Source organism: Bubalus bubalis, chromosome 5 (assembly GCF_019923935.1).
Source record: "Bubalus bubalis isolate 160015118507 breed Murrah chromosome 5, NDDB_SH_1, whole genome shotgun sequence".
In the NCBI taxonomy this organism is placed as follows: Eukaryota; Metazoa; Chordata; class Mammalia; order Artiodactyla; family Bovidae; genus Bubalus; species Bubalus bubalis.
In genome coordinates, this window is record NC_059161.1 from 55141332 (window position 1) to 55159743 (window position 18412).

The window sequence follows — 18412 nt, forward strand, 5'->3', positions numbered from 1 at the left end:
TCATTTAGTAACTATTTTCCATCTCTTTTCAATTTGTTTCCAAATAAAACTTAAGAATATGTAGGTTCACTATAAAGACTGTAAACACTTATAATCAGATGTTTATTATCTCTTTCCATGGACACACTCAATTTTTCCCCCTGTTACCTCATAGACTCTCTTGTTGTGTAATGGTAATAATGATCACCATTTTTTAGAGTAGCAGGAATGTGCCAAACACTCAGATAAATAGACTCGACCACATTTTGCTGACACTTGCCCATGATTTTACAGCTTGTAAATGCTCTAACTGGGTTGGGTTTGAAGTGATCTCAAAGCCTACATTCCTACCATTACACTGTTATTAATACTTGTAATCATGCAATATTGACATCAGTCCTTGAGATCTATGATTCTTCAGGTCAAACTCCTGAGAGATTATTGACCCATGTGTTTGTGGAAGATTGAACTGAAATCTACATTTGTTTTCTGATTTGTTTGTTTGTAAGATTTGGGGTGGGAATAGAGAGGAAAGAGAGTAATTTGGATTCTTTTTTTATTACATTTTGATTTTATATAAAGTTCCTCATTTGGACTTCTCCCTTCCTGGTACTTATTTTAGATGATTTTAATTTGCTTCTTGCCTCTTAAACTTAAATGTGTATGTTGTATCTCAGTAGGCTATGCCCTGTAATTAAGCTTGAATTTATAAAATTTATTTTACAAGAATTAAACATTTTCAATAAATTGGTATTTGACTATATTTCAAATTAAGTGTTCTTAGTCAACCTGGCCTCTGCCTCTTCTAATAATGTAAGGAAGGGAAAATTAACAAATGACTGTATCTTTCAACTTGTTGGTCTTAGTTGGTTTATTTTGCTAATGTATTTTTCCTTCAAGATTTTTAAAATCTCTTTGTAACCCTATCTGAAATTCATACTAAAGCTAAGATCCTGAACGTAATAGTTAATTTAATTTTATGTTAATGCTTAGTAATACACTACTTCTTACTCAAATATACCCCCTATGACCAACCCATAAACTGTAAAATTCCCTTCCATTAATTAAACTTTCAAGGCCCCAAAGAAATCCCACCTTGCCCTGAAAGCTTTTTCTTCTCTCCTTAGCAGTAATTAGACTCTGTCTCATGTTCTTTATAGGAGCACTTTTTATAGCTACTGTCATAGTCTTCCCTGTACTATTCTCACTAATATTTATTTATTTTCTCAAGAGTATTATGAATAACCTTTGTATTTTCCCCACAGAGCCTCATTCAATGCTTTGCCTATAGTATGAACTCGGCAAATTTTTAAATTGAATAGAGTTAAATGTCTACAGGGAATTGTTTCCCGTATTTTAAAATAAACTTTCAGATGGGAAGCACTTGCTCATTTTCCTACCACAAAAATGAAAACTAGCTACAAGGAAAAAAAAAGAAATACGTTTGGGGCGTGTGTGTGTGATTTTTAGTGTCAGATTCAAGAGGGTGGCAGGCCATGCTCCATGAGCGTAGGCGGGGAGTGCTGAGTGCTCACCAGTAGAGGGTATGCCATCAAGTCAGCATTCAGGGGGCCTGTGTGCATTATTCCTACTGAATGAACCAGTTAGTCCCCAGTCGTGGTGGACTCCACACTCAGGATCACCCCTTCCATGAAATTATAAACTAGCTTCTCCTCTTCTCTACAGAAAATATCAAGATTCATATTAGAAGAAAAATCCTATGATAAGTTTATGTAGAATCTTATTTTAAAACGACATTAGAATCCCTGTTATTCCCCAGTTGGTGAAAATGGAAAGCCATCCTGCAATTACAGAAAGTAAGAAAGGTGCTGTTATTTTTCTTTCAAAATTATTCATATAAGTTAAATATCTGATATACTGTATACTTGTAAATACAAAATAAAGAAGAGGCTATTTATGCCAAAACAGACGTTTCCTTTTCAAAACTTTGATACCTAAGAAAAGAAAATGCTGTTTAATTCTTCTATTATAATACAAATTCAGGATATTCTTAGTAAGTAATATGATTTTCAGCTGTTTCATTGATGTTTTGTTTACATTTTAAGGGTTGACTTTTTCCTTTTCACTATTAAAATGTGGTCATTGCTGATATAAATATGCATAATCTTGTCACCCATTTCCTATTTTCAGCATCTAGAACAATACTTTGTGATTATCTGATATTTGAGTTGAATGAATAGTTTACTCACAATAAACAGTCATGCACCAAGTTTAGAGGTGACATTCTTAAAATTTGAAAAATAGTCCTTCTTAGATCTAAAATAATAGGATTCTAGTCAGTCAGATAGGGAGAACTATGGACAGAATAAATTACCATATAATAATATAGACTTTACTTGTACTGTAAGTGTTCCTATGCAATGTCATGTTATGTTATTTAATTCTCTCAACAATCTGTGAAGAAAGGTAGAATATGATTTTGGAACTGGGGAAGCTGAGATTCAGAGTAGTTACATGAATGCTCAAGTCATTAACATCATGGGAGGGCTAAGATCTGATTCAGATCATTTGCCACTTGCCCTTTGCTTATCAGACTTCAGCTTTGTGGTCCTCTCCATTCCTTGAACAAACTCCTGCTGCAGAGCCTTTGCTGTTGCTCTGCCCTGTTCTTTTAATACTTGGAGAGCCCTTAACCCAGAGCTGCTTGTGAACATTTCTTCTCATCCAGGTCATGGCTCAAATGTCTTCTAATAATTCAGGTTTAAGCAGCCTACTCTGTTCACTTCAGCTGAAGTAATCCTTCTACTCCACTTACACAAGCATCCTCTGGGTCCTTCAGCCACAGTCTTAACATCATCTTGTTCATTTTGTGGCTTGTTATTGTCTGCTTTTCCTGGCTAGGGTCTAACATCCGTTTGAAGGTGAGAACACTCTGTCTCTATCACTGCCATATCTTAGCACTCAGTACTCATTTGTTGAGAAGAAGAGAGAAAGAGGAAGGAGGGTAGGAGTTGGAAGGAGAGAGAGAATAAGAATGAGTGAAAATATAGACACAAGTCTCAGACTTCTCTCCCTGAAGGGCTTAGTAGGAGTGCATATATTAGAAGAAGTATGATAAACACATTTGACTCCTGTGGGAGTAAGGCATGTAATTGCAACCTGTACTCAGGGATTTTCTTTTTGAGGATGACAACATCCATACCTATTTCAGCTCTAAACTGTAAGATTCCAAAATTAGAATAAATCAGTTGAGTATAAACTCACAGAAACATTTTGAATTGCACAATTAATGCCATTACTTTACCTTCATATAACTGCAGGTAGATACTGGCAATCTGTAAGACAAGCTATGAAGCACCTCTCCAAATGTAGGTAGAATTGTAGAGCATCTCTGTTTTTAAGTTTCCTTGCCTGGATATAATCACTGACCACAACCATAATACAGGAGGTTGTAATACAAGAGATTGTTTAAAGACTTCTCTTGAGGATAAATCCCTCTTTGTGTTTGTGTGTGCATATATATGGAGAAGGAAATGGCAACCCACTCCAGTTTTCTTGCCTGGAGAATCCCATGAACAGAGGAGCCTGGCAGGCTACAGTATCCATGGGGTCACAAAGAGTCAGACGTGACTGAGCATGCATGAGCCTGTATGTAAGCATATATGTATGTATACATTACATATGTATAATAAACTATGGTAAAGGTTTATGAGAATTATAACCTCACTACTATAAACTTTACCAGTTTTGTGGAGTTGAGGGGAAGACTAATCAAGACATAGAATAAGATAGGCTCATATCCCTCTCATTGGTCATCTTTGACACCAGTCTTTTAATTAAAGTACTCCAGGGAGGAGATATTGTCTTTCTCAGGTGCCCCATGTCTCACCTTGGATTTTGTACTTAGAACTATTTTGGAGTTCACTTTCCCTAAGCGCTCTGAGACTCTGGAAGTTACCTTCCTTGGAGTTCTAACAGTACTCTGAAGTGTGAATATTTTCATTTTGCTAAGATATTCAATGGACAAGTGCATTGTGGCTTTGGATGATAAGATTGGGAATATTTAAAGTATTAATAGACACCCCAGTGGCTCAGCGGTAAAGAATCGGCCTGCAGTGCAGGAGACACTGGTTCGATCCCTGGGTCTGGAAGATCCTCTGGAAGAGGAAATGGCAACCCACTCCAATATTCTTGCTGGGGAAAACCCATGGACAGAGGAGCCTGGTGGGCTGTGGTCCATAGGGTCACAAAGAATCAGACACGACTGAGCAATTGAACACACACACACACACACACACACACACACATACATATTAATAGGCATGGTAAAATTGGCTAAAATCAGTCACTTACAATAAATTTTTTTATTCTGATTCATGACATAATTCATGTGTCTTTCTCTTTTTATTCTAGTCCTAAAGAATATTCTTACATATAATAAAGAATTCCCATTTGATGTTCAGCCTGTCCCTTTAAGGTAAAATAAATTAGCACCAGTATTTGTCTTCTTATTTTATCATCTTATTTTATACCTATTTTTCAGATATTTCTGGATGTATCATATCAATGTTAGTATCATTGATATCATTAATCCAACATATTAGCATTTTATGTCAGCATTTTTTATATCAACATTTTACCTGGGAAATGAGTAGCTATTTGGCTTCTCTTGTATATTTGGTTTTGTAGCTCACTGTTTTTTCTGTCCTTTCGCATGTAGAAGAATTTTAGCACCTGGTGAAGAAGAGAATTTGGAATTTGAAGAAGATGAAGAAGAGGGTGGTGCTGGAGCAGGATCTCCTGATTCCTTTCCTGCCAGAGTTCCCGGTAAGTATCAATTGTTAAAAATATTCATGGCTTAATTTACAGTCAAAGTTTTTGGAACCTACTTTAGTATTTGCTAGTGGGAGTAAAACCTCTCCAGGGTGCATGTCCATTTTAGGCAAAATTTGATGGTCATGTTAATCGGCAGTAACTGTTTTATAGGTATAGCCTGGAATTATCTTACTATCTGTGTTGGGATCCGAAAGAGCACACTCAGGTTCCGAGTTCACTAGGGGGACTCACTCAGCATGTTGCTGTAACTCACAGCTGTGCTTTATCCCAGAAAAAGAATTACAGGCACAAAACCAGCCAAGGGAAAATGTATGTGAGCGAAGTCCAGAGGAAACCAGGTGCAAGCTTCCAGGAGTCCTCTCCCAGTGGAGTCACACAGCTTGTACTTGATTCCTCTAGTGGCAAATTCTAACGACACTTGTGAAGTGTCCCTTGAAGTGGGAAGCACATAAGGGACTCTATGCCCAGAGCTGTTACATAGACACCTTCTGCCTAGCACTGACCAAAATTCCAGACTCCCAGAAAGAAAGCAGATAATTCAGCATAAACCATATTGTTTGTAAGAAAAATGTAGACACAGTGACCATTCTTATCAGAGGTAGTAGCAACCCTCCCAAAATCCAGATTCCCAGATGCTAGTCAGGGGCTGCCCTTGTAGTCAGGCCTTTCTAAGAGTGACTGTCTCAGACCTGCTGTGTTAACTCTTTTTCGGTTCACTATCAAATTTGGTCGTTAAAAACTGGACTCAGGGAGAATGGCTACTGAGCAAATGCCTTTTTCTTCCCATTTGTTTTAAAGAAAGTAAATAATGGTGAGGCTTTTTATTTACAGCTGATCTTCCCTGCCTGTCAATAACCTAAGCAGGCACACTGGATAAATTTCTTATTTCTCCCATCACTGTTCTACTCTGTTCTGTTCTTACACAGCACACAGTTTTCATTTCTGGTCAGTTAGTTCACTTTAGTGTAATATGCTGATATATTGTGATGTATTTTATAATAGACTCCAAAAGCTTTAAAATACAGCTAGATACAATTTATGTGTTATCCTGATAACGTTCTTGGTAACAAAAGTACAGGCAGACCTTGGTAATACTACAGGTTCAGTTCCAGATGACAATAAAGTGAGTATTGCAAGAAAGTGAGTCACACGAATTTTTTGATTTCCCAGTGCATGTAAAAGTTACATATACAGTACATTACAGTCTGTTACATACATACATACAATACATATACAGTCTGTTAAGTGTTTGATAAGCATTATGTCTAAAAAAATTTTTTGTATTTCATTGTATATATTTTTTATTGAAGTATAGTTGATTTACAGTGCTTCAGGTACACAGCAAAGTGATGCACATATATTATTTTTCAGATTATTTTCCATTATAGCTTATTACAAGATATTGACTAGTTCCCTGTGCTATAAAAAATACTTTATTGCTAAACAATGCTAACCATCATCTGAGGCTTTAGTCACAACCTGCTTGCTGTTAGAGGGTCTTGTGTTGATGGCTGCTGACATCAGGGTGCTGGTTGCTGAAGGCTGGAGTAGCTGTGACAACTTCTTAACTAAGACAGCAGTGAAGTTTGCCACCTAGATTGACTCTTCCTTTCACAGTTTCTCTGTAGCATGCAGTGCTATTTCATAGCATTTCACCCATCATAGAACTTCTTTCAAAATCGGAGTCAATTCTCAAGTCTTGCCACTGTTTATCCACTAATTCTGCATAACATTCTAAATTTTTTGTTGTCATTTTAATAGTCTTCATGGCATCCTTACCAGGAGTAGATTCCATCTTGAGAAAGCACTTTCTTTGTTCATCTATACAAAGCAGTCCTCATCTGTTAAAGTTTTAGGAAATTGGAACAGTCCAGTCACATCTTCAGGGTCCACATCTTATTCTAGTTCTCTTGTTAATTCTACTACATCTGCAATTAACAATAGTAACATCAGAGATCACAGGTTATCAGTCACTGTAACAAATATAAAAATAATGAAAAAGTTTGAAATATTGCAAGAATGATCAAAATGTGACACTGAGCCGCGAGGTGAACAAATGCTGTTAGAAAAATGGCACCAGTAGACTTGCTTGACACAGGGTTACCACAAATGTTCAGTTTGTAAAAAATGCAATAGCTGTGAAGTGCAATAAAGTAATACAATAATAATAGTACCATTTCAGTGTTTATTATGCCCCTTGGGGTGGAGGCATTATGGGGTAGAAGCAGTGTAGGTTCAAACCAACAGACACGGGGCTTGAGTCTAATCTTAGTACATTACTAGTTGCACCTGTTCTGTTTCTTTTTTTTTTTTTCATTTTTGTTATTTGTTTATTTGGCTGTGTAGGGTCTTAGTTGCAGCATGCAGGATCTTTAGTTGTGGCTTGCAAACTCTTAGTTTTGGCGTATGAACTCTTAGTTGTGGCGTATGGAATCTAGTTCCCTGACCAGGGATCAAACCTGCCCCCTCTACCCTAACCCCACATTGGGACAGAGGAGCCTTAAACACTAGACCACCAGAGAAGTCCTGGTTGCACCTATTCTTAAACCAGTCTGAACTTCAATTTCTCTTTTATTTATAAAATGAATTGATAATCATGCCTACGTCATAAGGTTCCTGTGAAGATTAAATAAGGTACTGCATATAAAGCTTTTAGCCCAGTCCCTGTCATATGCTGAATATTTGTGAGGTGGTTATTTTCATCCTCATCACCTTTCAGTGGAGGGAACAATACTACAGTATAGGATTACTGGGAAAATTACTGTTGATGGTAGCTATTATTGTTAATAATGTGTTTTTCAGTATAAGGGCATTATTCCTAATATACTTACTTTATGAAGAGAGATGTATTTTTCTTGCTTTTGTTATATATGTAGAAAATGTCAAAATTGCTGAGATTGTGAAAGAAATTTTCTTGCTGTTTTACTTAACTAAATAGTTGTAATTCTGTTTTCAACCCATGTATTGTAATTGCTGAAGCTTCCACTACTATAAATTTCTATCTGATTTGGTTGTCCACATATTTGCTATACAGACAGATCAAGATTTTTATGGGTTTCAGATTGCTGAGTTGAAAGAAACTTTTACCATAAATTAAATCCATTTGCTATGTAAGATTAAACCTAAACTTAATAGATTTTTGTATTCTGATATAGTATTGTGATAATGCATTTCAGAGGTAGAGAAAGCTTACTGAATCCTTCTAGTCTCTGAATTTCTTTTTCAAAAAAGTACATGTAGTTTAATTAACTGTATTTAGTTTGGGGTCATTATTGTTCAGGGCCTATGTGTTAGTGTCGGTTGCCCAGTAGTGTCCAACTCCTTGTGACCCCATGGCTTGTAGCCTCTGTCCATGGAATTCTCCAAGCAGGAATACTGGAGTGGGTAGCAATTCCCTTCTCCAGGGGATCATCCTGACCCAGGGATTGAACCTGGGTCTCCCACATTGCAGGCAGATTCTTTATCATCTGAGCCATAAGTGTCATTAAAAAATAACTTTTAAAATAATATTCATTGACGTAGCAAGATGGCATTTAACTTTTTACTTAACTGGAAAGCAGAAAACATTTTCTTTTCCTTGTTACACTGAGAGAATCCAAGATTTCAGTGATGCTCAGTCTGTGTCTGCATTTTGATGGCAAGATGGTTCTAGAAATTGTTGTGATTTTTTTCTTTTTATTTATTATCTTTGTTTCTATATAATTTATTGAATTATAAGTTTCTTGGGATTTGTTTAAAAAGTCGAGTCTATGAGATTCTATTTATATATACAGAATTCACCCTTTTTAGCGTGCAGGTTTATGCTTGTTGATAAATGTGTACAGTTGTGTTAACCAACACTGCTGTTAGGCTAAAGAGGAATAAGGAATGGAATTTGTGACCCAGAATAGTTTTTTCCCATTTCAAATAGAAAGTGACTTTTTGACCAACCTTTAATTGGGGTAGGTGGGGAATAGGGGGTAGGTATTATCTTTCTTTTTAATATTCATCTCTTTCCTTTTCAAAAATTTAAAAATTCATATGGAAAACATAAATTTTTGTTTAATAATTGGCTTGAGCCAAAATAGAGCTTAATTTTTCTAAAGGTAGGCTTCAGTTCAATCACTTAGTTATGTCTGACTCTTTGAGCCCTCAGGCTCTTCTGTTCATGGAGATTCTCCAGGCAAGAAGACTGGAGTGGGTTGCCATGCCCTTCTCTAGGGGGTCTTCCCAACCCAGGGATCAAACCCAGGTCTGCATTGAAGGTGAATTCTTTACAATCGGAACTACCAGGGAAACCCGAGAATACTGGAGTGGGTTGTCTATCCCTTCTCCAGGGGATCTTCCTGACCCAGGAGTTGAACTGAGGTCTCCTGCATTGCAGGGGGATTCTTTGCCTGCTGAGTACCAGGAAAGCCCCTCTTTTTTAGCCTTTATTGGCTTTATGGACAATTAAATTACAAAAATGGCAAATGAGACAAGGTAGTTAAAAACATGTACTCTAGGACCAGACTACTGTGTAATAGAGAACAGGTTACTTAACTTTTCTGGATCTCAGTTTCACTTCTAAGTAAATGGGACTGACATTAACACCTATGTCATGGAGTTCTTATGTGGATTAAATTAGTTGATACATAGTAAGTGTCCTGTAAGTGTTGAATATTTGTTATTTATGCAGTACTTCCACATAGAAGAACATTTGTTATTTTTGATCCTTGTCCTAGAACTAAGAGCAAATTATTTAGTTCTAGTTGGAAAAGCTTAGTTTATACCAGATCATGTATGGTCATTTCTTATCCTGATTATAGTCTTCATTTTATGAGTGTAATTACTTTTTCTCATATTACTTTATATAGTTGAATATTTCAGTTTTACATTTATAAATCTTTTAACGTAGTGCTGTGATGTCTAATTATCATATGGTTTTACTTTTGGTACACAAACATGCTACCTTTCTCATGTAACCCAGGAGCTATAGCTGGTGTGGTATTATACTATTATTTTATCTTCTTTCATGCACATGTCATGTAAGACAGTGCATCTATATATATTGTCTAGCCATTTGTCTACTAGAACATAATATAACCTTTAGAGCTGTGAAATTCAAAATTCATTTTAAAAAGATCTGTATATTACTAATACCACACAATTCAATACCATTATCTAGATTTGCCTTTCAAGTTGCTTAATACGCAGTCAATAAGACAAAGCCGACATAATTATGGTTAGAGTTGTTGTTGTTGTTGAGTCGCTCAGTCATGTCTGACTGTGACCCCGTGAACTGCAGCATGCCAGGCTCTTTTGTCCTCCAGTTTCTCCTGGAGTTTGCTCAGATTCATGTCCATTGAGTTGATGATGCTATCTAACCGTCTCATCCTCTGCTGCCCTCTTATTCTCTTGCCTTCAGTCTTTCCCAGCATCAGGGTCTTTTCCAGTGAGTTGGCTCTTCACATCAGGTGGACAAAGTATTAGAGCTTCAGCTTCATCATCAGTCCTTCCAATGAATACTCAGGGTTGATTTCCTTTAGGATTGACTGGTTTGATCTTCTTGAAGTCCAAGGGACTCTCAAGAGTCTTCTCCAGCACTGTAATTAAAAAGCATCAATTCTTCAGCACAGCCTTCTTTATGGTGCAACTCCCATATCTACATGACTACTGGGAAAACCATAGCTTTGACTATATAGACCTTTGTCAGCCAAGTGACATCTCTGCTTTTTAATACACTCTCTAGGTTTGCCATAGCTTTTCTTCCAAGGAGCAAGTGCCTTTTAATTTCATGGCTACAGTCACCATCCACAGTGATTTGGGATCCCAAGAAAATAAAATCTGTCACTGTTTCCATTGTTGCCCCATCTATTTGCCATGAAGTGATGGGACTGCTTGCCATGATCTTCGTTTTTTTGAATATTAATTTTTAAGCCAGCTTTTTCACTCTCCTCTTTCACTTTCATCAAGAGACTCCCCAGTTCCTTTTCACCTTCTGCCATAATGGTGGTGTTAGCTGCATATCTGAGGTTATTGCTATTTCTCCCGGCAGTCTTCATTCCACCTTGTGTTTCGTCTAGCCTAGCATTTTGCATGATGTACTTTGCATATAAGTTAAATAAGCAGGGTGACAATATACAGCAGCCTTGTCACACTCCTTTCCCAATTCTGAACCAGACAGCTGTCCATGTCTGGTTCTAAATGTTGCTTCTTGACCCACATACAGGTTTCTCAGGAGACAGGTAAGGTGATCTGGGTATCCCATCTCTTTAAGAATTTTTTTCTTAAAAATTATGGATGAACAAAAAAAGGCTAAGGGATTTCAGCACAGGTAATCTAGCTGGAACTGAGACTCAGAGTGTGTAGTAGTTAGTGATACAGGGAGAGAGCATCTTGGAAACTATCATGAAATAGCTTGAATAGTTACCATTCTATATCATTTGTAGTCTTCAATTATAGTCAACTTGCAGATAGTCTTTAATAAGGTACAAAGAGGGTAATAGGCTTGCAAAAGAGTTGGACATGACTTAGCGACTAAACAGCAACAAAGAGGGTAAAACTCAATCTTCATGTGATGGAGTGTTTTCACCCTACTTTGAATTATAGAATAATTAAGCTGAATAAATTAATTATCTTTCAGCTTGAAATCACTGCCTTTGTATTGCATTGTTAGAAATATATTTACCAGTTAGATTTTAATGTGGTCTGAGGCAGAAAAGTTTGCTGGTAACAAGGAAAGAAATGTCATCCCATTGACTCACTTCAACTAAAAGAGCTAGATGATTATAGATTATGAAACTCATCCAAAAGTAAAACTAGTTTTAATGTTCAGTTAGGAAAAACATGGTGACTGCAGCCATAAAATTAGATGACACTTACTCCTTAGAAGAAAATCTATGACAAACCTAGGCAGCATATTAAAAAGCAGAGACATTGCTTTGCCAACAAAGGTCCGTATAGTCAAAGCTATGGTTTTTCCCTTAGTCATGTATGGATGTGAGAGTTGGACCATAAAGAAAGCTGAGTGTGGAAGAATTGATGCTTTTGAACTGTGGTTTTGGAGAAGACTCTTTAGAGTCCCTTGGACTGCAAGGAGATCAAACCAGTCCATCCTAGAGGAACTCACTCCTGAATATTCAATTGGAAGGACTGAAGCTGCAGCTCCAATACTTTGGCCACCTGATGCGAAGAACTGACTTATTGGAAAAGACCATGATGCTGGGAAAGATTGAAGGCAGGAGGAGAAGGGGACGACAAAGGATGAGATGGTTGGATGGCATCACCAATTTGATGGACATGAGTTTGAACAAGCTCTGGGAGTTGGTGATGGCATGCTGCAGTCTATAGGGTCTCAAAGTATCAGACACAACTGAACAACTGAACTGGGAGAAACATAGTCTCAAAGAAAGAAAATCTATCATTGACTTTGGATATTGGATAAGAAACCACTTTTCACTGTCAAAAAAAGAAAGAAAAAAAAAGCCATAATCAAAGTAAAAAAGACAAGGGCCTAACATCCTTAATAATAGAAGTAAAAAGTTTGAGTTGCATGAACAAAGACCACAGGCATATTTAAAGTCTGAGAAAAAACATGACCAGACAGTACACACACACATACAGACATACAAAGATGTACAAATAGCTCTTAAACATGTGAAGAGATACTCTAGAACTACTTTAACTCTGAGGATGACAGATTTTCATCCACTGCTGGTGGAAGTACAAAATAATACAGTCCCTTTGAAGGGGAGTTCAGGATGATTTAACAGTAACAACAGAAATACACATTTATTCTCAGGTCCAGCAATCTCACTCAGGAATTTATTTTCAAGATATACCTCCAGTAATATGAAGAAAACTTTGCATATGTACCAGGTTGTTTATTTCTGTATAATCTGTAATAATAAAGTACTAGAACAAACTAACTGCCATATGTAGGTTGGCTGAGTAACACTATAGTATACTATAGATAATAGTTAGGAAAATCTCCATGAACTGATGATTTTTCAGAATATGTTGTTATATAAGTAAAGTATATCAAGGCAATTCACATTGGCAGAGTAAAGAGGAATATCTCATAATTTTCTGAATAAATCTCTTGGACTTCCTGGTGGCTCAGTGGTTAAGAATCTGCCTGCCACTACAGGAGAGATGGGTTCAGTCCATGGCCCAGGAGGATCCCACGTGCCCATGCATCACAACTATTGAGCCTGTTGTCTAGAGCCTGGGAACCACAGCTGCTGAAGCCTGCGTACTCCAGAGCCTGTGCTCCAAAGCAAGAGAAGCCACCACAGCGAGAAGCCCTCGCGCCACAACTGGAGAGTAGCCTGCACAGCAATGAAGACCCAGCACAGCCGAAACTAAAAATATTAATAAATGAAAATTATTTTAAAAATTCCTTTAAGTCTCTTCTTGATTTTTAAAAATTCTAGCAGGCTAAAAACAGAACACTTCACTGGATGTTTTCTAAAGGATGCTTTGAGCCAAAATCGTCCTTTAGCATTCCTTTTTAGATCAAGAACAAAACGTGTTTACTATATCCTCTTTCCATCAACATTCTAGAAGTCTTAGCACACTAGGACCAAAAACAGAAAGATAGATAAAAATTATTTGTAGGTTTTATGAATATGTATGTAGAACATACAAAACCGCCTTTTGCATAGATAGATCAATAGAAATAGTAACAAAATTTATCAGAGAAATAATAACAGAGTTCCTGGATGTGAAATCTGTACATAAAAACAGATTCTGTACACTTATTGTGATCATTTTACAATATACAAATAGCAAATCATTACATTGTGTACCTGAAACTAATATATGTCAATCATAGCTTGATTTTTGAAAATTAGGTACCAAAAAAGGATTTTATCTCTATAAGCAAGCAACAGTTGCTTAGAAAATGAGATATATTTTAAATTTATTCTTAATTGGAGGATAATTGCTTTACAGTATTGTGTTGGTTTCTGCCATACATCAACATGAATCTGTCATAGGTACACATACGTCTCCTCCCTCTTGAACCTCCTCCCATCTCTCACCCCATCCCAACCTTCTAGGTTGTCTCAGAGCCCAGGAGTTGAGCTCTGCATCATACAGCAAATTTCCACTGGCTCTTTTACATATGGTAATGTATATGTTTCCTTGCTACTCTCTCCATTCACCCCACCCTCTCCTTCCCCACTGTGTCCGTAAGTCTGTTCTTTCTGTCTGTGTCTCCATTGCTGCCCTGCAAATAGCTTCATCAGTACCATCATTCTAGATTCCATATTTATGCATTTATATTATGCAATATATGCATTTATATTTATGCAATAAATATACAATATTTATTTTTCTTTCTGACTTACTTCACTCTGTATAATAGGCTCTAGGTTCATCCACCTCATTACAACTGACTCAAATGCGTTCTTTTTATACCTGAGTAATATTCTTTTGTATATATGTACCACAGCTTCTTTATCCATTTATCTTGTCAGTGGACATCTAGGTTGCTTCCATGTCCTAGCTGTTGTAAATAGTGCTGCAGGGAACACTGGGGTACATGTGTCTCTTTCAGTTACGATTTTCTTAGGATATATGCCCAGTAGTAGGATAGTTGGGTCATATAATAGCTCTATTTCTGATTTTTTAAGGAATCTCCATACTACTCTGTATAGTGGCTGTATCAGTTTACATTCCCACCAACAGTGCTAGAGGCTTCCCTTTCCTCCGCACCCTCTCTAGCATTTATTGTTTGTAAATTAGAAAATGAAATATTTTGACATTTATAATAGTATCAGAAAATAACAACATAGTTTAATAAATCCAACAAGAGAAGTATAAAACCCATATGAAGAAAACAGTAGAAATTTATTGAGAGAAATTAAGAAGTCTTAAATCAGTGGAGAGAGATATTCCAGTTCATGGGTTGGAAGAGGCAATTTGTAAAGATGTGACCGTTTCTAAAATTGAGCTGAACTTCACCACAGTCCTAACAGTGTTTTTGTTGTTTGCTTTTTTTTTTTTTAAAGAATTTGACAGCTCTTGTTATAATTTACATGGACATGCAAAGGGCTGAAAGTAGTTAAGACTTGAAGAATAATGTCAAGGTGGGAGAATTTAAATGTTGAGACTTTTGTAAAATTATAGTTATCAAGACACTTGTGGTAGTGATGCAAAGATAAACAGTCCAGTGAAAGAATGGGGAGCCTGGAAACAGACCCACTTATTGTCAATGCAGATCCTTGGGTAAGATGACAGTCTATTAAATAAGCAGTGCTGGGACAATTGAGTGTCAATGTGAAATGAGTGAGATTGGGCTCCTACCACATGCCATAGTAAAAAATTAATTCCACCTGCATTATATAATTAAATGTGAATGGCAAAACATTCTTATAAGAATACCTTCATGACCTTGGAGTAGGGAAAGATTTCTTGAATAGGACACAGAAAGCACTGACTATAAATGAATTTAGAGGCTGAGAGATTTGAGTACATTAGCATTTAGAATAAACAGAAAAGACATTCTAAACATGCAGGACTAATATTGGTGTTAAAAGTCGAGACTAGCTGTTGTCTCTTTGGGAGAAAGAGTGATTGATCTGGGTGTGTGTTGGGGGCACAGATCAGGCTTCTAGGACGCTGGTAATATCTTTCCTGAACATATTACCGTTCAATTTAAAGGTTTTTTTTTCTTAAGGGAAGCCACTGAAAAATTATGTAAATTAAAATATCCAACAAAATGCTTATATCAGAATATTAGAGAATGCCTACAAGTCAGTAAGAGAAAGGTAAATATTTTGATAGTAAAGTGGGGAAAATAATTGAACAGACACTTCAGAAAAAGGGAAATCCAAATGCTTATTTTTAAATGAAAAGGGGCTCAACCTTATTAATCATTGGAAAAATATACTTAAAACTAGTTTGGGGACAAATTGAGAAAGTAACATTGACATATATGTATATACTGTCGTGTGTAAAATAGATAGCTGGTAGGAATCTGCTGTGTTGCACAGGGAGCCAAGTCTGCTGCTCTCTGATGACCCAGGGGTGGGGCCATGGGAGGCTCAGAAAGGAGGGGATAAATATATAATTATGGCTGATTCATGTTCTTGTTCGGCAGAAACCAACACAACATTGTAAAGCAATTGTATTCCAGTTAAAAAATGTAAAAAAAACACAAAACCTAAATTGGTGTTTCTCCACACCTGAATTGGCTAAAAAGAAGAATCTGACAACTCCAAGCATTAGTGAGGATGTGGAACAATGGGAATTGTACTAGGAGTAGAAATTGGCATACTCATTTTGGAAAATAGTTTGTAATTACATAGCAGACATGGAGGTACTACACCATGTGACTCAGTAATTCCTCCCTTTGGAAATGTGTGCTTATGTGTCCAAGAATGTTTATAGCAGCAGCATTGTTAACAGTTTCCAAAAACTTGAAGCATCTCAAATGCATATCAACAGAAGAATGGATACAAAAACTGTGGTATGTTTATACAACCTATATACTATACAGTTATAAAACTGAACAAATTACAGCTACTGACAGCAGTTTGATAAATCTAAAGTTCAAAAGCAGGCAAAACATAATTATACAGGGATGCTTTTTAGTAGTGATTTTAAAGGGTGGTGAGGAGGAATTCAAAAGAGCATTCGATGAGGAGAGAAGGGAGCTCCTGAGGTCATGCTTTACTTTTTGACCTCAGTGGTGGTTACATAGATGCTTGCTTTCCAACTTTTCATTAAGCTGTGCACTCATTTTATTTGCTTTTCTGAATATGTGTTAGATTCACAATTAAAAAAAATTTTTTTAATGGTTAAGTGGGTGCAATAAAGACCTTTTATCTTTAGTGTAAGAAAACCTGTGACTATTGAAAGTATGTTGATATATGGCAAAATATTCCATGTGAGAAAGTTAATGTTACTTCTGAAATGGTATTAAATACTGGTGTGAATGTCCCGTTTTGGTTTTTTGCTTTTTATCTTTCTACCTTTTCATTAGCCAAAATTTTCTTTAACCAAGTATTACCAGTTAAGACTCTTAGATTTCTATAGTAATTTTCATGTCCTAAAATTCCCTCATTGTAAGTGTACAGTTCAGTGACTTGATAAATCTATAATATTGTGCATCTATCGTTTGATCCAATTTGAGAACATTTTCATTGCCGTCTAAAATTTCCTCAAGCATGTTTGCAGTCACTAAATGTATTTTGATTGTGGTAAGTTGATTGATTCATGTACTTCAAATACTTAATCATTAAAAGTAGGATAGGACTTCCCAGGTGGTCCAGTGGTTAAGAATCTGCCTGGCAGTGCAGAGGACACGTGTCTGATCCCTGGTCTGGGAGGATTTCACATGCCATGGAGCTCCTAAGCCCATGCACCACAGCTTCTGAAGCCCACACAGCCTAGAGCCTGTGCTCTGCAACGAGAGAAGTCACTGCAGTGAGAAGCCCACACACCGTGGCCAGAGAGTAGCCCCTGCTTGCCACAACTAGAGAAAGCCAGCATGCAGCAATGAGACCCAGCACAGCCCAAAATAAATAAATGAATTTTTTTAATCTTTAAAAAAATAAAAGCAGGATAACACATTGTTGGATAGAAATGTGAAGAATGTCAGCTAATGTCCTTTATAAATGTTAGGTTGTATAATTTTTGGTACTATATACATATTAAAATCAACTTTTGTTTGCATTTGTTGCTCGTCAGTTATTTGAAATAAATGAACAAACTGTACAGGTGATTTCTTTCTTCATATTGTTTTCTCTAGGGAATGCTCTTATGTGATTTCGAGTGGTTTTTCAGTGTTAAAAACTTTAATCAATTTATAGAAAAGATTTCAAACATACAGTTGCTCTCGTGGTTTTATGTAGCGTTCTCAGCAGGACTGATTTCTGACAGAGTAGATCATAAAGGACAGGGTGAGGAAAGCAGTGGGGAATGAGGCTGTCAAGTTATTCAATCAAATGTATAAATATTAAGTTATAAGTTATTTCCTCCATTAATAGTAAATGATTTGTTGATTGATTCTGGTATTAAATTTTTCAAGCTTTAGGAAAATGTAACATGTTTAAAAAGCTTTTTCTGTCTTTGTTCTACCACTTCACATTGAAATATGGGATGTATTATATATATAGCAATAAATGTGAAGTGTAAGTATTGTATGAATATATTACATACATTATTAATTACATGGTAATTTGTAATTCAGCTTCCTGGAGTGGAATTTTTAACAAACTTGAGTTAGTAATTTATGCTTTCATGTTAAATATGGAGTATGAAAGTATAGATATATTTTATGTATAATTAAGAATTTGAAAAGAATAACACCAAGTGTTTGGGAGTTTTGGTAACCAGAATAATGCCTGCCTAGTTACTAAGCCAATTAAGAGCAAAGCAATATCTTCTCTATGTTGTTAAAATATTTACCCTGGAATTATTGGTGGAACTCATTTTTATTGCTGTTTCTCTGTTGCCAGGTACTTTATTACCAAGGTTGCCATCAGAACCAGGAATGACCTTACTCACTATCAGGATTGAGAAAATTGGCCTGAAAGATGCCGGGCAATGCATTGATCCCTATATCACAGTTAGTGTAAAAGGTCAGTAACTGCATATGCCTATCTTCTCTCTGGTGAATTTTAAAGTGTTGCTTCTCATTTGGGACTTTTGGGGGGTTCGTGAG

At 36.4% G+C, this 18412-nt stretch overlaps 1 protein-coding gene across 1 annotated transcript in view; it reads left to right on the forward strand.

Annotated features, from left to right (window-relative positions):
• AIDA (axin interactor, dorsalization associated) overlaps window positions 1–18412 on the forward strand; it is a 42095-nt gene that overhangs the window by 17820 nt on the left and 5863 nt on the right. Inside the window, exons 5-7 of the mRNA XM_006057272.4 lie at window positions 4354–4417; window positions 4661–4767; window positions 18207–18329. Of these exons, the coding sequence (XP_006057334.1) occupies window positions 4354–4417; window positions 4661–4767; window positions 18207–18329 (294 nt within the window). The remainder of the gene's footprint in view (window positions 1–4353; window positions 4418–4660; window positions 4768–18206; window positions 18330–18412) is intronic.